The following is a 21,428-nucleotide window of genomic DNA, read 5'->3' as shown; positions in this document are numbered from 1 at the left end:
GAAACTCCCGTAGTAGTCACCAAACAAGAACTATGATCACTAGGGAATCGGATGATAAGAGAATCACCAGGAATGTGGCGCACTTTCAGAAGTGTAGTCCTAAAGTCAAAGAACTACTCGATGGTCCTACTACTGGAGAAACGAGACTAAAGGCAACCGAAATCAGTGACCATTCACCGAGAGCGATCCCTGGTAGAGGAGAACCAGACTGTCCAGACGTCATTGGTCGTCCCCGCCGAACCATCAAGAGACCGAGTCGTCTGATCGAAGAACTGTAACCATGTGACATTACTTTTGGTTATTTAAAAAAAAAAAAAAAAGAGTGACTTAACTCATTTTTTTGTTAATAAAGGGGGAGATGTAGCATTGCGCTGGAACGCTGGGCGCTAGGACCTCCTCGGCTGAGGAGGCGTGGTGAGGGCAGGATAAGGGAGGAGGCAGAGTCATGCCCGGGAAAGGGCAGTAGATAGTAGGAATGAAGAAATGAAGGTTGTGAATAAACGAAGCTACTAGAATCCTGACCTTGTGTCCGTGTCCTTTGTGTGAAGGACACTACAGAGGGTACTCTGGTTGCTTCAGTATTGGATGTTAGGAGGGTTCTTCCGATTTATCTGCAACATAAACAGTGCTGTAGTCTTTCCCCTGCTCCATTTGTGTCCTGTGGGGGAGTGGCCAAGGGCAAGAAGGTGTCCACATCCACCATCAGGAGATAGGTGCGCTTGGCAAGTTGCCAGTCCTACAAGTCTGTGGAGCTGACTACTCCGACTCAGGGACGCTCTACTCGGTCTGTGTCCGCTCCTGGGCTGAGGCAGCGGGTGTCTCTTTCCCGGAGATGTGTAGGGCGGCTACCTGGCAGTCGCGTCAGACCATTATCAAGCATGGTCTCGATGTGTTGCTTCTGTGAACACTTTTGCTGTTCGTGCTTTAAACGCAGCTCTGCCTCGAATCTTGTTTTTGATTAAACTTTGTACTCAGCATGGATCCTTGGTGTCACGCTTTGTCTTTGAGTTTTGACTTGTGAGATCCTCACTAATGTAAGGACTGGGACGAGGAGGTAATGCGTCGTTACTTACCAGTAATCTTCATTTCCCCGATTAAGGTCCTCCGCGGCCCAGTCCTGTTCCCTCCTCCCCCCGCTGTGCTCGTGTATGATCTTGTTAATAACAGGAATGTCGGAGCGCGGGAGGCGTTTATATAATAAAAAGAAAAAACAGACTAGTGTTTCAGAGGCCCGTCGGGAGGCGGGATCGCCTCACTAATGAAAGTTCTGGGACGAGGAGGACTTTAAGTGGGGTAATAATAATTGCTGATAAGTAACGACACATTTCATGCTTCTGAGCGGGTTATACGGAGTACATAAATAACAAAATCGGTACATTCATTATTTACAATATTTAGAAGCAGCAGAAGTGAGGTATTACGCACTACATACAAAACAAACAAGTTATTATTATTCTGGTAGTGTTCTAGCCTGCCACTAAATAGGTTCTGACAGCAGATCCGACCCTCTGTCATCGGAGATTAACAGCTCTCCACCCCCATCTAATGAGGGAGAGGTAACCAGGAGGGAAGGAGGGACACTTGTCAAATTTTGCCAGATTGTCATATATCTCTTCCTCTCAATGATCCTCTTAATGTTCCCTTTTTTAGTTCAAAATCTGAGGACTTTTCGTAATACTCTCGCCGTATAAATCCCATATATCAAACTCATGTCAAAGTAATCATAGCTACAGCTAAGTATGATACTTCATCGAATACTTAATCGCAGGGTAATACAAACCACTCTAGTAACATACTTCACCTGAGGGTACAACACAGCCCCATAGTGAGATACATGATACGTCATTTGAGTGTTCAACAACACACCACCCTAGTCAATATGAGGGTACAGCACACACCCCTAGTGACATGCATAATACTTCATATGAGGGTACAACATTCCACCTTAGTCAACATGAGGGTACAACACACTCATAGTGACATATATGATACTTCACCCGAGGGTACAACTGGCCACCTCGTCAATATTAGGGTCGAAAACACACTCCTAGTGACAGATATTATACCTCACCTGAGGGTACATCGTAGCCGCATAGAGAGATACATGATACGTGATCTGAGCATTCAACAGACTATCCTCGTCAATATAAAGGTATAATTTACAAACCTAGTAACAGACAGGATATTTCAAATGATGGTACAACACATTACCCTAGTGACATAAATGATACTTCATGTGAGGGTACAGCAGAGCACACTAGAGACATGCATGATACTTAATCTGAGGATACAACACACCACCCTCGTCAATATAAAGGTACAACACACACCCCTAGCAACAGACAATAATTCAAGAGAAGGTATAACGCTCCACTCTAAAGACATGCATGATACTTCATCCGAGGGTACAACACACCACCCTTGTCAATATGAGGGCACAACACACACCCCTAGTAACAGACAGGTTAATTCAACTGAAGGTACAATACTCCACCATAGAGACAATGATGATACTTCATCTGAGGGTACATCAGAACTCTCTAGAGACATGCATGATACTTCATCTGAGTGTACAACACACAACCCTCATCAATATGAAGGGATAACACACACCCATAGTAACAGACCGGTTAATTCAACTGAGGGTACAACACTCCACCCTAGAGACATTGATATCCCATCTGAGGGTACAACACTCCACCCTAGAGACATTTATGATACTTCATCTGAGGGTACAGCAATCCACCCTAAAGACATTTATGATACTTCATCTGAGGGTGCAGCACTCCACCCTAGAGACATGGATGATATTTCATCTGAGGGTACAGCACTCCACCCTAGAGACATTGATGATACTTCATCTGATGGTACAACACTCCACCCTAGAGACATGCATGATACTTCAACTGAGGGTACAACATGCCACCCTCATCACTATGAAGGTACAACACACACCCTTGGTAACAGACAGGTTTATTCAACTGAAGGTACAATACGCCACCCTAGAGACATGCATGATACTTCAGCTGAAGGTACAATACTCCACCATAGAGACATTTATGATACTTCATCTGAGGGTACAACACTCCACACTAGAGACATGCGCGCAGCGCGTAGAACGTGGAGAAGTGTTGTTGGTCCTAGGGCTGACCAATACTTCCGGCACTCCTGCGCTGTCCAGGACACAAAGGAAAGGTGACTCTGTGCACCTGCACGTGTCGCTGTAGTCAGGGGAAGTTGTAAGCGCTCCTGCGCTGGCCACAAAACAAAAAGGAGAGCGGCTCCATAGCACCAGCACGAGTTGCTGAGTCAAGGGACTGTGGGCGCCCTTGCGTGGTCCAGGAATGAGCTCCGGTTGCTGATAGAGCATTCGCTAGCGCTCCTGCGCTCCTGCGAACCTCAAGACGTCAATACAAAGCGCCGTTTCGGGCGGAACCGCCATCGGTTATGCGGTCCTCACGGTAGTGCTGGTCAGCTGGTGGATCAGCTGCTTCCGTCGCAGGAAGTCTTGACTGCCAACCTGCCCGACATGTTCCAGCAGGAAGGGAGCGTGCGCACACGCAACACACCACGCGCCAGCCATACAGTGTGTGGAGGAAACATAACAGATACAACACACCACCCTCGTCAATATGAAGGTACAACAAACATCCCTAGAAATAGACAGGTTAATTCAACAGAAGGTACAATACTCCACCCTAGAGACATGGGTGATACTTAAACTGAGGGTACAACACTCCACCGTAGAGACATGAATGATACTTCAATGGAAGGTACAACACTCCACCCTAGAGACATGGGCAATACTTAACTGAGGGTACAACACTCCACCCTAGAGACATGAATGATACTTCAACTGAGGGTACAATACTCCACCCTAGAGACATGAATGATACTTCAACTGAGGGTACAACACTCCACCCTAGAGAGATGCATGATACTTAATCTGAGGGTACAACACTCCACCCTAGAGACATTTAGGATACTTCATCTGAGGGTACAGCAATCCACCCTAGAGACATTTATGATACTTTATCTGAGTGTACAGTACTCCACCCTAGAGACATGGATGATACTTCATCTGATGGTACAACACTCCACCCTAGAGACATGCATGATACTTCAACTGAGGGTACAGTACTCCACCCTAGAGACATGGATGATATTTCATCTGAGGGTACAGCACTCCACCATAGAGACATGGATGACTTCATCTAAGGGTACAACAATCCACCCTAGAGACATTGATGATACTTCATCTGAGGGTACAGCACTCCACCCTAGAGACATGGATGATATTTCATCTGAGGGTACAGCACTCCACCCTAGAGACATTGATGATACTTTATCTGAGTGTACAGTACTCCACCCTAGAGACATGGATGATACTTCAACTGAGGGTACAACATGCCACCCTCATCATTATGAAGGTACAACACACACCCCTGGTAACAGACAGGTTTATTCAACTGAAGGTACAATACGCCCCCCTAGAGACATGCATGATCCTTCAGCTGAAGGTACAATACTCCACCCTAGAGTCATGGGTGATACTTCAACTCAGGGTACAACACTCCACCATAGAGAAAAGGATGATACTTCAACTGAAGGTACAACACTCCACCCTAGAAACAAGGATGATACTTCAACTGAAGGTACAGCACTCCACCCTAGAGTCATGCATAATACCTTATCCTGGGGGTACAACATGCCACCCTCATCACTATGAAGGTACAACACACACCCCTAGTAACAGACAGGTTAATTCAACTGAAGGAACAGCACTCCACCCTAGAGACAAGGATGATACTTCAACTGAGGGTACAACACTCCACCCTAGAGACATGGATGATACTTCAACTGAGGGTACAATACTCCACCCTAGAGACATGAATGATACTTCATCTGAGGGTACAACACTCCACCCTAGAGATATTGATACTTCATCTGAGGGTACAACACTCCACCCTAGAGACATTGATGATACTTCATCTAAGGTTACAACAATCCACCCTAGAGACATTGATGATACTTCATCTGAGGGTACAGCACTCCACCCTAGAGACATGCATGATACTTCAACTGAGGGTACAACACTCCACCCTAGAGACATTGATGAAACTTCTTCTGAGGGTACAACACTCCACTCTAGAGACATTGATGATACTTCAACTGAAGGTACACCACTCCACCCTAGAGACATTGAGGATACTTCATCTGAGGGTACAACACTCCACGCTAGAGACATTGATACTTCATCTGAGAGTACAACAGTCCACCCTAAAGACACTGATGATACTTCATCTGTGAGTATAACACTTCACCGTAGAGACATTGATGATACTTCAACTGAGGGTACAACACACCACCCTCGTCAAAATGACGGCACAACACACATTCCTAGTAATAGACAGGTTAATTCAACTGAAGTTACAATACTCTACCCTAGAGACATTGGTGATACTTTATCTGAGGGTAAAGCACTCCACCCTAGAGACATGGATGACTTTATCTGAGGGTACAACAATCCACCCTAGAGACATTGATGATACTTCATCTGAGGGTACAGCACTCCACCCTAGAGACATGGATGATACTTCATCTGAGGGTACAGCACTCCACCCTAGAGACATGGATGATACTTCATCGGAGGGTACAACAATCCACCCTAGAGACATGGAGAATACTTCACCCTAGGACACATGCCAGCCTAGTCAATATGGGGGTACAACACACATTCCTAGTGACAAGTATGATACGTAAACCGAGAGTACAACAGACCACCCCAGTGACATACATGATATGTCATATGGAATTGTAAGTTTCTTGTCTGCGCTCTCTGCTAGTACCGGGCCATGGCTGTCTTGGCTTCCACATGTGCTTTGCGAGGTGGGCCGCCCGTGTTGGGGCTGATTACTCCCATGTGTGGTGACCTGATCTAGTATTCATTATTGTGTGACTTTTACTTGTGTTGGGATTTAAAATATATTATTCTTCGAGAGAACTATTGTCTGTGTTTACTCTCCGTGGGTTAAATTATAATTGCTGCTCAAGTTTAAGGGAACCTCTCTTGGAGGTTGGGTGTCCGATGACCTCACAGGAAGGTTGTGCAGAGCAGACGTCCATTGCTCGGTGTTATCTTCATCACAGGCAGAACATTTCAAAACCCGAAACCCACTCAGCCCTCTTTACCTAGCGAAAACATCTCACTCCAATAATGCACTAGTGCCCCTGTTTAGTGGTCAGCGAGAGACCAGTGCGGTGAGGGGTGGTAGTAATGGCATTAATGGACGCCCGCTCCTCCACTCCAGTGTCCTGCCTTGCTCTGGCCATGACCCTGGTTGGTGAATCACTAACCTGACTTCCACTCATGAGTTGATGAAGAGCTCGCTGCACACATCTAGACCAGCAAGCACAGGGAACTGTAGCATTGTTTAGTTTGAGCCCGTGGTTTCCGGTGCGCGACATTGGCCCTTAATTTTTAGCACCGGCGCTTGTGACAGTCTGCCACCTGGTGACGCTGTCTGGAAAATTTGGGGTTGAGCACAACAACAGCTGTTAATTTAATATGCATGAACAATCACTAATAGCTGCCACCCAAGCCACTCTTATGGCTCCTGGGTCCTTAGGTGGTCTGAATTGTCACACTTGTAGGCGTGTGTGTCTGTATTAGTTGTGTTGTACTATCATTGGCAGCGCTGGCAGGGGGGATGGATGGTTCAAGCTGCTGCGTCCTACTGATGAGGTCCTGGCACTTACTGTTTTACAAATTAACCACTGAACTGTAGGGTCAAACCGATCAACACTCCCATATAGAACAGGCTACCTACACAAAAAGTACACACCCGTCAGTCACACCAGGCTTTCTCGGTCAGGGATATCCGCGTTCAGCGGGCAAGAGACTGGATTCCCACAGATCCTATCCCCCTACCAACTTTACAAGGGCACAGCTAACGTGGACGGGTTACTCCTGCTCTTTTTTTGTGTATTTATATACCGCGAACTCGACCCAAAGGTATTGGAGCGCTTTACATGAGCACCGTATTTACATGACATGTTCAGGCACGGAGAGATTAAGTGATTTGCCCAGAATCACAGGATGTGGACGCGACCCCGAGGCTCGAACCCTGGTTTCCAGCACCAAAGTCGGCAGTCTAGCCGATGGACCACATCCTACCACACCCAGTGACCACAGACAACAGATGTGAACAGTGACTGCCAAATCAGTCCCTCCGTCTAGTAAATCTTTCCTTATGTAGTCACATGATGGTTCCTACAGGAATTCTAGGAATATCAATCATTGAGGTGATTTCTCTGTCCCCTGATTTCTGTTTCTGGGTATTCTGGAACGTCTATGGCACCAAGACACTCCGGTGGTATACAAGCGCTTAACAAATATACCTAGCATCACACAATAAAACAAAAGAACTTCCCTGCTGAGACACTGTTCTCCCAGACTAAGCCCCTCGCCACCATCAGAAGACCTAGAAGAGCGGCACACACTTTGGAGTGCAGGGGCTGCCTAAATGCGTGGAGTAGGAGGAGGAGCTCACAGGACAACTCCAAACTACTGGGTGCACTTGGAGGAGTCTACTTGGTGTCGCTCCTCAGGTGGAGGAGTGACAGATGAGCATCTCCACTAGGGTTGTTACCTAAAGTGTCTGATAAAATACACTTGAATTATGCAAGAAGAGTAATTCTGCGTTTAGTGGTATTTCTTAGTACAAAAATCCCCCCTCACGCCCAAAATGGACGCAAGGATGTATTTTGTGCTAAGAAATGTAACGGAATGTGAATAAAAAGCTGTTGCTCGCTACATGCAGTCTTGGGGTAGAATAGAATTTACGGCTATTTTTGAGGCAGAAATGTCTGTTCTGAGGGAGTCCCACCAAGAATACCGCTGTCCAGATTACAATGTGCCTTTCCGTCGAGGCAACTGTGACGGGGAAACTTTCAAACTTGGGTTGGCGTACACGGAAAAAAAGATGTGAAAACATATCTTTTTTCGGGTTCCTACTTTAGATTCAGTCTTGAACCCCATTCTCCAAGTCCTTCTTCGCTGCTACTACTTGACCACCACACTCAGCCCCGTTGTCGCCAGATTCAAAGGTAGGCTTCTGTATCACTTGTTTCACTATGAATTGCACGATAACATCAGCTTTTGCCTGGCATATTTTTACATTGCTCTTACATGCAATGTTGTGTGTGTGTCATGCACAATTGTTTATCTTACAACTTATTGTGGCACAATGTACACACCTGTATTGACACAATTTTTTTTTTCTTCTGGTGGTGGTTGTGGGTGTTTTGCTTGTGGTGTCTGTGGGTGTATTTAGAATAGTGTGCGCATGTTGTTGGTGTGCAATGCAGTATGTATAACAAATGGCATTAGACATTACCTACGTATACATATTGACAGATTCACAACATATATGTGCAATCGGAAAATGGTAAGTAGTACTTAGCTGTCTCCACACCACCAGGACTCTGCTGCCAGGACACCGCCAGCACACCGGGAACATCTAAATCGGTTCGGTGCAACCCCTGACTGCAACAGAGCCCCGTTAGCCAGCTCAGAAGACCGTGGCGGCGGCAGTGGGAACTAGTCTCTTGCTGCAACATCTAAATATGGCAGGAGGGTGGACCGCCGTCAGCTTGACGGAGTACTTGGAACCGCCGCCGAGGCAGGACGACGGTAGTCCCAGCACGCTCTAAATCCGGTCCTAGGTCTGTGTTTAGAGGGATAAACCCTTCATAGTATCATATATATTCAGTGGGAGGGACTAGCCTCAACATACACTTTACAAGCGCCCTATACACATATTGACAGCTGGGGGCTGCAGTGGGGTGTTAAGGTCGTGTTAGTAAAGGGAATTCAGGCTCATTTCCTGAATAAAGCTGTGGAGATGATGTTTATTTAGATTCTGCCTCTCCATTGATAGATTATCCTGTATCAATTGTCTTCATGCACCTGACCCTCCCTGTCAATACTTCATCCAGCGGCTTGAGTCATCACGCCTTCTCCAGACGTTCTTGTAGCTGGGCCTTAAAGACTGAGCCATCACTCTGCTGGGGTAACACAAGGGTCTAAGGGGTGCCACCCTGGGTGGATGCAACAAGTCTTATTTCACAGTGTACAGTGGGGCAGGGGTACAGACAGATGATACGCAGAGAGGTACAGGACAGGGAAGGGCTCCCACAGGATGGAAATCAAGGACTGATGAAGAAGTGTGGGTGCTGCTGGCAGAGGATGTAGGATGGAGACACACAAAGAGTTGGGCTGATAAAGATGGAGAGCAAAAAAGGAGGAAAGAAAGGAGTACAGGAAGGTAAAAGGAGGGCCACTGGGCAGAGACGCAGAGGGATCATGCATGTGTTTGTACAGAACAGCTGTTTGGCAGAGTGGCAGAGGTGAAGTATGGCCCAGTGCATAATGGGGCAGCTCTAGGATAGAGTCGGGGGGAGGATGTGTTAGGAAGTTTGCGGACAGGTGCATTTCAAAGAAGGAGACGTGTGGATCTACTGTTGAAACTTACATTTTGACCTGTATGGCTGATCTGCTGTTCTCGCCTATGAAAAAAACTTCGATGGTGGTGCTGGTGCTCCTGGGACTGTGCAGATGAACGTCCACCACACTGTGAAACACTGTCAGGAGGAAAGAGACACAGTCAGGCACAAGGACAATGACACAAACCTTCCCTTCTCCAGGGTCCATGGGTTCAGGGCTTCCTCAGTGAACTCTACGTCTGCTCCCTGAGAGGATGTCCTCGTGTGTCCTGCAGCCGCCCCAGCCCTGACACAGCGACATCAAGGGCTCTTATGTCTAACCCAGATCCTAATGCAAACCACTTCTCTGCATATTACTCAATGAGAGCCCCCTAGGAGGACTGAACCCGACCATGTTCATAAGACCCTCTGACTGCCTCTGTATCACCACATCCTAGAGGACTATCCCATCAGGGCGGCCAGAACGGAGTCCATAATGTATGTTTGGAATGTTATCGAACACGTCTAACTGGTGTTTTACAATTAAACATCCGCTGGCCAGGTTACATAAAAACAGTTGTGTATAATATTTGAAGCACCTTTAATGAAGACAGTTTCTTTCTCCTGTACATAGCACTGAGCCCCCTGTTTAAACATATAAGTTATGGCCGGGTGCCAGGGCTGGGTGGTTTGGAACGACAGGACTCCAGCTATGACCCTGTGGTATGGGTGGGGAAATAGCAGGAAGCCAGTGATGTGGCTATAAGGGGAGGGGGTGTTTTGGACAACATTAAGATGCAATTCCCTTGGTGCCTAAATGTATAAAGCCCCACTCAAGCAACAAACACAATCCTTGTCGGGGTGAACCACAAAAGTCACTAATTTAACTGTATGCTTAACCTTCTGGTAGCTTGGAACAGAAGCAGTCAAGCTTAGCTTAGAGGCAACGTGTCAAGTATTCATGCAGCACACAAACAGCAATGAAGCACAAACACAGCACAAGAAACATCCCAAACCAATCCAGAAAAATAGAGTACACATTAATGAATAAAATGATACCAAACTGACAAAAATCCAATCAGCCGATCCAGAGATACTGAATTTAAAAGTGTCTAGTGAAAATAGAGCCAAGAAGCTGAAAGCCCCACGTGCAGTTATCTGGTTGCATTGTACTGAGGGAAAGGGGCGTCTCTTGGGAATCAGGGCTCATTCCAGCAGAAGGCAGCAACTGTGCTCAAGCACGTCCAGCTGCAGCTGGGCAGCTGGGCAGCTGGGCAGTTGTAAAGAGATCTCTAGAAGCTTTTTTTGTCCCTTTAACTCATGAGGGAGGTCAGCCAGCTGACCCTTGGAGCCACTCTGGGTAACCTGGGATCGAAGCAAGCAAGTCCAATCTTCTTACTTCAGTTTTACTATTTCTTAAGCTTCTGATGTGTTTGAAATTGAGGTTGTGCTAACATAACCAAATTTGTGCGGTCTTCCATTTTTAAATGACTTTGCAATGCGCCATGTGATTATTGATGTTGTTGTTGTTACTTTTACTCTAATAAAGAGTTGTGAGCTTTGCATGACAAGCCTGGAGCTTTCCCAGTCTTTCTGACCAAGGTGTACCTAACCAAGCACACCCCGGCTGTCCCAGACTGCGTTGTATACACTGTTACAATTCATGTCACCTGAATAAACTCTGGGACCTCTGAATCCAATGATAGAATTAGGAAAGAATCCTCAAATGTATTGTATAGGAAAATGTTTCCTGTTGCCTGTTCCTCATCGTGCATATCCCGGGAACCATGTACTTGTTTAGTAATGTGTGAGATCCTTTGTCTAAAGTCCTATGAACTGACCAGCTTTTCCTCGGTCTAGCAGAGCCCCCATTTCCCCACTCTTCGAAGGTGAATCTATGCTGGATTTACTATTGGACTTCACTGAGTTCTTTGTACCCATGATCTGTATGCTTTGATGCTGACTTTACTGATGACATATTTCATGTATTGTACTGTAATTATTCTTATATAAATGTTTAAACAATGTGGCTGGTGTCTGTCATTCTTACTGAGAATATCACAGTCTTATTAAATGACTGAAACTTGCATGGACTAGAGACAGGTCCCATTGAGGAGAACTGAAGTCCACAAAAGGAATACACCACTCCTGGCCCGAGCCGTTGGCATGCTCTGGGTACGTTAAGGTGAAACAGATTTGCACGCCGACAGATTTGGTAGCAGAGCTGATGGTTCTGACTGGATCCAGTCAGCAATAACTTAACCCGTTTAGCTGTAGAACCGATTACTACACCTTCGTGGTTCAGACAGTTTCCCTCATTGATTCAAATTGACCCTGCCCCAACCCGATCATAGTTCCTGAGAATGAGATAGCGGTTACCCAGAGAAAGACGACATGAGTATCAATAGAGACCTGTGCGCATGGACGGGTGAATGAAAAGTGAGCCTTGAGGAAGTGCATGTTGGGATTTGTAGTAGGTGTGTTGTGGCGGAATGTAGTTGGAGGACATTGAATTTAATTACTATGTGGGACTAGTTCTTTGACGTGTGGTGATGGCAGTTGTAATTCTGATGAAATGTTTAGATTTTTGATTTATTTGAATTGTCTGCTAACGCAAGGTTTACTGTGAGGTGTTCTCAGTTACACTAAGATAGGGATGTAACCTTTCTATTGTGTGAGTGCATTAATCGAGTCCAGTGGTAGTTCATTCCTTGGTGCACAGGAGTGAGCACACCCGGTACAGTGACTCCCGCAGGTCGAGAATCTGCTGGTGTGTGAAACTAAGTAGTCTTCTTGGTAATGTAGAGCTTTCTGATTAGGCGAAGCAGGCAGAACGTTAATTATGGCGAAAAGAATTCAGGACAGCTGGCAGTATACAGTTGCCTATGCAATTTGGTACCGCACACGGATTGGCTGGTGAACTCTGAAGCCGTGCTGCGACAGGGTGACCTCTGACCAAAGCTGGTATTGGTAGGCAGATCGTGAACACAATTGTACAGAGAGTGTGTGAGATTGGGACAAGGAGTGACTGAAAACACTGTCAGAATGGGAACTCTGCAGTAGTTTCTCATTAGCGTGCTGTTCATCCATTCTGTTATTCTAATGATGTCACTGTCATGACAATGGATTGCTATGGTTTGAATCCCAGGTGTTTGTCAGTTCCTGGAAGCTGTGGAGACGAACAATCAATAAAGTACGTGCTCTTACACATACCTGTCTGGTGTAATCACTACAAAATCCTTTTTCAAAAAGAGAGAAAGATGTCTATAAGAAAGAGAAATTCCCACCAGAAGGTACCCTGCTAGGGAAATGGCGACAAAGAAAGGGCTACACATGTGCATTCAGTTTATCCAATGACACGAACATATGCCCAAAAATAGAGAATTACAATTCCCATTGAGTAGGACGTGTCACATTCCCAGATTTGAAAATTTAAGATGGAGAGTGTATGATATGAGACTTCAGCCTAGAGCAACACCGTTTCAGGCCCTGAACCTTTAGGAACAAGTTGCGAAAGAGCAAAAAAAGGAAGAAGTTTGCATTAAAAATACATAGTAAGGCTTATTTGTGGATACATTCTCAGGACGATGAGAGGCAAAAGAAGTGATGGAGACAATTGGATCTTATCCGCTGATAGAGGGCGAGGAGATAGAGGAGAAAAATAAATCTAAGGACGAGGCAGAAGTACAGAGCGAGGAGGAAGATGCCTTCATAGATGAGCTCCTTAGAATAAGACCAACCCCACATAATGCAACAACCACATTAAGTGCTACAGGGCAAACGGTTGAAACCAAAACAAATACTGTGGCCACTCCAGAAGTAAGCGTGCCACCAAGTTACTTAGGGACCGCTGTTCCACCCCCTGCTCAGACCTTGAACCCCGTGGCAATGGGCACCGCACACTTATCGGTGATACCAAATGTTTCCCCTATTCCGACCGCTGTTAAAACGTCCCAGACTCCGACCCTTCTGAGTGTCCCTCAGCACCTCACAGGGGTGTTCAACACAATAGTTTGAAGCCCACCCCAGGGAGAGGCTTTGACAACTCTCGTGGCGAAGACTAAATGCCGCCGAACTGAATGCCGAAATTGATGAACTCATTAAGGGTAATGTAGAGTTAGACTTCCTAAGACACTACAATGAGAGCAAGTTACTTTACATGAGCAAGAAAGACACAAGAGTGGCACGAGAGGCATACGCGAAGACGGGGAGAGAGGGGGAGAAATGTGGATTTGATCTTATGCAAGACAAGACGATGCAACAAAAAATAAATGTCAGAACGATGATGGGTGACAAGGAATTGAAGCTGTTGAAGCCGAGAGGGCTAAGAATGAATGTGAGGGAGTTAATTGGGGAGACCAGAGTGGTCCAAGAAGGAGCGAGTCAAGGTAAAACGGAAAAAGGAAGTCACCAAGGAGGACAAGAGAGACATTGCTGGGGAGCTAGTAAAGGAATACCCTTTAAGGGAATTAAAGGAGGCATATTTGTGCATGTCGGAGGTCTTGGACAGATGTCTTCCATTTCACAAATTCTCTTCCCAGGCTCAGGGAGAATCCTGAAAAGTGGTACACACCGATATAGCAGATAGTTACCATTTCAAAGATTTTATGGGAGGATTTGGATGTGTTGTTTAAAGTGTCGGTCCCAAAGGACCTACGGGTGGAATGCAAGAGAGCAGTGGAATTGGCGAAACAGGAACCCCCCTAGGGTAACAGGTACAAATGCACCTTTGCCTTTGGTTAAGACTAAATACAATGCAGTCATTAACCACCTAAAGACTAAGGCCTGCCAAAAGGAGGTGAATTGGCCAAAGAGCTTCCAAACATCCCAAGAACCCAAAGAATTTGTGGGGGCATACTTTGAAAGAATAATGCAGATTTTCGGAGAGCATAGCAGACCAAATGACCAGCTCGGAGATAAGATGGGAGGCTTTATCACCTCCTTCATGCAAGAGCTGTGACCTAAAATTAGCAATCAGATCATTCAGGATCTCCTTTGCTGACAAAACAAACCCCCTGACAAGATCCTAAAGTATGCAAAATGTTGCAGTGATATGCTAGAAGCTAAACGTAAGGGATTGAAAAAACAGTTTAGTGATCACCCAGATTCAGTGGGCGCAGAAAGGAGGTGAAAAAGGACCTAAACGGTCCATCCAAGGACGTGACTTTGACCCAGTACAGGAATAAACATGCAGGGAATCTCTATGGCATATGGAGGGAACACCCCGGGAATAGGAAGAAGTCGAAGAGGTGAGTCTGGAAACAGTATAAGAGATTTAAAGAAGGTTACCCCAGGTTACATTTTTAACAAGACAGGGCACCAGAAGTGGGAATGTCGCTACAATCTTGATCGAGTACTGATCGATACCCAAGTTCCAAACCTTACAGTGTAGGGAGAGCTTCCCCCAGTACTCAGACTCCCTTTGCAGACCTAAAAAATCCCAGAGTCAGGCATGCCGCTGAATTACCCTGGTCCTATACAGATTCAGGGAGGGAACCCCCATTTCCAACCCAGCAACAGAGTTCCCCGTAACCCACTCTCATCCCAGACTGCCCCGATTCCCATAATGCTTGAGCGCTTCACAGAATAGTCCCAGTGAAGGTGCCCTTGGAGGAGGAGCAGTGCGCACTTGGCACAGACCTGGGAGTGGATCAGAGTGGCCCGTATGTAGATGGAGAGGTCAACTGACACCTTGTACCCTTCTGATAAGACACATGAGCGACTTGCTCAACTGGTCGAACAGATGAGGTCCTGAACCTACCCTTCTAAGGAAAGGAAGTTCAAGTCGCTGGTATTACAAATCAGCAGCGTACAAATCAGGTCACTGCCCCCTTCTAGGAACAATTGGAGACATTAGAGAACAGTGTTAGTTTGTCGTGTGTGATTCAAGCCCTGTGAACTTGCTAGGAAGGGTTCTCATCTGCAAACTCAGCAGCGTCATATACTGTACACAAGATGGATTTGCTTTAGAGACCCAAGCAGCAGACGCAGAATTTAAGTGACAGGCCCTGGAACCTGTAGTGAGGTTGTATTCAGTCATTACTAAAGAATATTTACCTGTAGTTTTGAGAGAGCCAGTCAGAAAAGATGTGTGAGATTTCACCAGGAGAGAGACTGGGGTACTTATGGGTGCCAAACCCCTAAAGATAACCCTTTGGCCTAACACAGTATTCCGTCAAAGACATCCTTAAAATCTGACCCTAGATGTAAATTCAGGAATAACCCCAGTCATTGAGAATATGACATGGCATTCTAAAGGAAGTCATAAGAAGTCCATGTAACTCTCCGATTATGGCTTTGCTTAAAGTAAATAAAAAGTGGAGAATAGTGCAGATCTCTGAATCACCCAAATTGTTGTTCCATGCTGTCCTGTGGTACCGGACCCTACTGTGATCCTGTTCCAAATTCTCCCAGAAGGGGAGTGGTTCATGACATTGACGTTTGTCAGGCATCCCTATTGGTTCCTCTTTATCAAGAGAGTCAGTTTCTCTTTGCGTACCAAGAGAAGACTCTTGAGTGGTATTGCGCACCTCAGAGGTATTCAGAGTCTGTCCTATTTCAATCAGACACTTTAAAAGAATCTAGAAACTCTACAACTACCATGTAGCACAACCAAGTTTCAGTACATCGATAACCTAGTTATTGCATCGATGGCACAAAGAGCTTGTAGGCAAGACACTATTGCTCAACCACGTGGCGGAGAACAGGCCCAAGGTTCCCCTAAAAAGTTGCAGTACTGTCAGGAGGTCGTCATATCAGACACTGGATTAAGAAGGGAGTCAGATGAGTGTCATACAAATGAACAGTCTTAGAATGAAGTTCCCGATCACACAGAGAATGGTCTTGGGCATGGTTGGCCACTGCCGACAGTGGATCCCGAACTGTTCCTTTGTGGCAAAGTCTTTAATAAGGCTGAGGCACACTGATGTCAATGACCCAGGTACCAAAGGATGACAAAAGCATGGAAGCCTTCCAGGAGGTCAAAAGTCTTCTTAGCAGCGCACCCGTTCGTGGAATGCCCGACTGCACCAAAGTGTGTGTACTCTTTTGCGATGAACGAGATGGGTGTACGTTGTGTTGACGCAGACGCTTTGGGAGAATGAGTGCCCCATACGTTACTTCTCAGTTTCTCTTGATCCTATAGTTGCAGCATTGCCTGTTGTCTCAATTTGCAGCATCGTAAGCCTTAGCATTCAGCAAACTGAAGGAAAAGTGATGGGTTACCCCCTCATTGGGATGGTCCCACCCTCAATCGCAATCCTCATGACTCGGACACGCATGCAGCATTTAACCAACAGCCACTTAACCTGCTATGAGAGAATCATTTTGGCTGCTGAGAATGTTTCTATTAGAAGATATAATACCTAAAACCATGCTTCTCTGTTACCAGCCCCAGAGTGAGAGTTTGACCATTACTGCATGAGTATTACTGAGTTGTGCACAAAGATAAGGCCAAACATATTGGATGTTCCCCTGAATCTGACCATGCCCAGTTTGTTGAAGGGTCTTGTCTGAGAGACTGAAGCGGTATCTTGTGAGATGCATACGCTGTGTACACTCTGTGTGTTATGTTATGTGGGATTTATAGTTCATAAGTGGGGTCGTGGAAGCATCGCACCTGTGCCACGTAACATCCGCACAAGAAACAGAATGAATTGCCCTTAACAGAGCCTGTTGTACATCCGAAGGCTGGTGAGTTACCATTCGTACTGACAGCCAGTAGGGATTTGATGTTGTGCAGGACTTTGGGCAGTTCTGGTCCCAGAGATGATTTATGACTTCCGCCAGCTCCGCCATTGGGAACAGGCTGTACATCTCCATTCTATTGGAAACCCTTCAATTGCCAGCAAAAAAAACAAATGCCGTAGTGATATAGACTGCACAAAAGAGTGGCAATGACTTTGTTACCAGAGGCAACCCCTATGTGGATGAGATCGCTCGATATTGTGTTTGAGCCCAGCATTTTTCACATGGATGAACTGAGGAAGAAACTGTGCCTTATATGTTATTGAATACGGTACTTACTTTCAATGAGCTAAGGGAGTTGCAAGATACTGTCCCTGAAATTGAAAAGCCCAGATGGGGAAAGATGGGATGTGTAAAAGATGTTTGTGTCATTTGGGTGTCCAGTGATGGAAAGCTGGTCCTTCCCGACTCTATGCTGCCTGCTATAGTGAGACGCATGCATGGACCCACACGTGGGGAGAGATGGGATTTTGTCAACTTTCAAACAGTTCTGGCATAACCCGCTCTTCCGATCAATGGCGAGAATTTGTGCCAACATTGTGCAATCTGTCAGAAGCAGAATGTGGGTTCTCAAATACTGCAAGAAATTGGCTGAGTGGTGCGTTCTACCTCTCATCAAGTTGATGCCGCTACTCCGGCTGGGCAAGAGTTGCCAGGTCACAACTTGAACCTCAACGATTGCAAATATGTAAATCGTGTTTGGAAGAGCGTTGGAGAGGCCTGCACAAGGTTATCCTGGTCAGCAACACTGCTGTCAAGTATGCTGTACTGCCGAACTGGAAACATGCCACGCATACCAAGAGGGTGAAACTAGATTAGGAAGAAGTGGAGCCAACACTTATTAACTTCTCAAGTCCACCTAGGTTTGAAGTCTTTGAGGAATCCAAAGAAGTGGAAGACCAATCTGAGAGTTCGCAGTCACCTAAAGAGCACACTCGATGAAGTGTGTTTATAGGTATCTAGAGGGAATGCACATAGTGTAGCCGTCACCCTCCTCAGACATGTATTGGAGACAGGCTGCAAGCAAGCAGAGCGGTTAGAGCAGAGAAAAGGGCACTTTATAAAAGTGACATTTCTAAAATAGTAATGTTAAATCCAACTTTACTAGTAACGAGGATGTATCATTACTATTGCAATGATATAAGACATAAAACAGCTACTCTTCTCTAATCAAGAATTACAGCTTCAAAGTGTATTAAGGAATTTCCAGTATTAACCTATGAGAGGAGTAGGCCTCACAGTAGTGAAAAATGAATTTGGATGCTTGTCACTACCAGGACATACAAAACTTAAAAGTACATGTCCCACCTTTTACTTGCACAGCACCCTGTCCCTGTGGGCTGCCTAGGGCATACCTTAGGGGGTAACGTCTGTATAATAAAAGGGGCGTTTAACGCTTGTCAGTGGGCTTTAAAAGCCTAGTCAAAGTGACAGTAACCTGCACACACAGGCCCTGCAGTGGCAGGCCTGGGACATGTTTGAAAGGCTACTTGTCTAGGTCGCACAATCAGTGCTGCAGACCCACCAGTAGCATTACATTTACAGGCCCTGGGTATATGGAACACCACTTTACAAGAGACTTACAAGTATATGTAATATGCCCATTGTGTATACACCAATGTTACTATGTTTAGGGGAGATGCACATGCTCTTTCGCACTGGTCAGCAGTGGTAAAGTGCTCAGAGCCCTAAGGCCAACTAAACGAATCAGCTCAAACAGGAGGTAAGCAGGCAAAACGTTTGGGGGAAGACCACCCTAAGGATGACTGGTCCAACAACAACTTATTTGCTTGGTCTGATTTCAACCAACATGGCTCAGCGACACCGCAAAATTCTACTTGTAGTTTTGGCACTTGCCATTTCCGTGTCTGTGGTTGAGTGGATGTTAGATAACCATTCACTGGGTGGAAGTGTTTCTCGTATTCCTGTAAACACAACAGATAGTCTTGTCATTAGCCAGACAGTGCAGGAAGTTAAGGGTTCACACATTCCTCATCCTGAAAGTATTTGTAGTTATAACGTCCACTTTCAAATGTTAGCTGAAATTTGGAAAATCTTGCAGGTAGAGGATGGCGTATTTCCATCTACCTTTGTCCTATTCTTTTTCATGTGCTGTTTTCTGTAATCTGTTTTTACTTAAAAACATAAAGTACATTGTTCTATCGTGACTACGAAAAACCATTAGAAGATGTACCGATAGCAACTGATGCAAATCTGTATTTGTGGTCAACTAAACATGCTTATCATTTCTTTAAGGCTTTTAAATCAAGGGATCAGCGCGAGTATGTGATAAAATGATGTATTCCCGCGGTTAGCATGAGTGCTACTTACCAAGGCTTCCATGATTCAACTTGAACATTAGCCAATGTGAGAGGTTTTATGTGGATTAACTGAATGAAAGGATAAGACTTAGATGAAGAGAAGGTTAATGCAGAGCACGTTATTGGACAGGGAAAGGAAAGTTTGAAGAATCCACGCCAAGTTTAAATATTGATGTCACTCAAAAGGGAACTTTGTGTAAAATTAGGAAGCAAGATGTGAATGAAGCTGTTGAGATAGTGGGTTGGAGTGAGTGTGAGTGGAGTTAACTAACGAAAGCTAGAATGAGTATCAAGGGTATCTATTACGTATGTGGTAAATCAGTTTATTTCCAGTTACTGCATAATTGGGTAGGTAGTTGTTATGCAGCTTCAGCCCTTCCCAGAATCTACCACACCAACGAGTTAAACTCACCCCTTAACTATAAGCAGATCCTTAGCGATATCTTTAGAGCATTAATACTCTCAGTAGAAGCTGCATTAAATGACGTTTAGATTAGAAAGCTGCTAACTTTAGTAGACAGACTCACCGCCAACTGTTACTAATACAGAGTTGCTAGCTATGGGAGGTATGAGCATGCAGAATCGCCTTGTGTTAGATTTGCTGCTTGCGAAGGAAGGCCGAGTCTGCAAGGTCCTTCATGCGAGGGAATGTTGCATGTATATTCCAGAAACAGATAACCATCTTAATGGCCAATTAACATTACAAACATTACGCATGAACTAACCAAACTGGAAAAGACGTGTGCCTGGTAAGGAATAGGTTCAGTATTTGTATCCACTGTAAGGGGATCTGCTAAGATAGGGGAATGTTTAGGGAGCGTAGGTGGACGGATAGTGAAACTGCTTTTAACTCCTCTTTCGATCATACTAATTGGTGTTTCATGTTTGCTCTTTTCCCCAAAACTGCCTTTACCTTTGTGCCCATGCCCTCTTACAGATTTAGGCACAGGTGAAACAGGCCTTCAACACAGGGTCACTGATTGTGCATCACATATGAAGTGGAGGTTTCAGTGCTCCCTCAGGGATCAACACTTGGGAGGAGGCAAAGGGGGGTCCTTGGAGTCTCCTAGGCATCCCCACAAAGGCAGGTGCTGTCCCACGCTGTGCCCCCCAGGGTGGGGTCTCTGCCCCCCTCTCAAAAAATTCGCTCAGGTCCACTGGCAGTGAAAGACAGGGCTGAATTTCCAAACCATGACTCCGCCTTCCACTGATCTGTTCTTCCTAGTCCAGAAGTGACCTTCCAGAGGCCATACCTGCACTGAGGAGAGAGTAGGGTTTTCTGTAATTGGGTTCAATGTCACGGTCTGCACTGGGCACCCCACTGCGAAGACTGGGATAATGCACCCAATAGCTGATCCAACCCCATGTATGCATGCATGATTCAGCCCCCACCAGTCTTTTAGGGCAGCAGTGTAAGGATTGTAGGATTGCAAACTTTAGGGACGGGGTGTAGGCATGCCTGTTGAAGGTCATGAACTATGGGGCCATAGAGGACGACCCAGAGCACTTTGACTGCGTTCCCATCGAAACCCATTGGACTTTGGTAGATCTGTAGACTCGAACTTCTAGCAATTCTGCAGTAAACTGCTGGAAGTCAGGCATTGGTTGAGCATCCTCAGCTGCTGAAAGTCTGGCATTGGATGAGCATCCTTGGCTGCTGGAAGTCAGGCATTGGGTGAGCATCCTTGGATGCTGGAAGTCAGGCATTGGATGAGCATCCTTGGCTGCTGGAAGTCAGGCATTGGATGAGCATCCTTGGCTGCTGGAAGTCAGGCATTGTTTGAGCATCCTTGGCTGCTGGAAGTCTGGCATTGGATGAGCATCCTTGGCTGCTGGAAGTCAGGCATTGGATGAGCATCCTTGGCTGCTGGAAGT

General features: G+C 45.8%; 1 protein-coding gene across 1 annotated transcript in view; it reads right to left on the bottom strand.

Moving 5' to 3' along the window:
- PLA1A (phospholipase A1 member A) overlaps window positions 1–21,428 on the bottom strand; it is a 307,295-nt gene that overhangs the window by 38,200 nt on the left and 247,667 nt on the right. The window contains exon 9 of the mRNA XM_085620724.1: window positions 9,537–9,645. Coding sequence (XP_085476850.1) covers window positions 9,537–9,645 — 109 coding nt within the window. The remainder of the gene's footprint in view (window positions 1–9,536; window positions 9,646–21,428) is intronic.

Source organism: Triturus cristatus, chromosome 8, assembly GCF_964204655.1.
Source record: "Triturus cristatus chromosome 8, aTriCri1.1, whole genome shotgun sequence".
In the NCBI taxonomy this organism is placed as follows: domain Eukaryota; kingdom Metazoa; phylum Chordata; class Amphibia; order Caudata; family Salamandridae; genus Triturus; species Triturus cristatus.
Note: the sequence above shows the minus strand (reverse complement) of the source record. Positions and strands in the feature narration are given on the sequence as shown.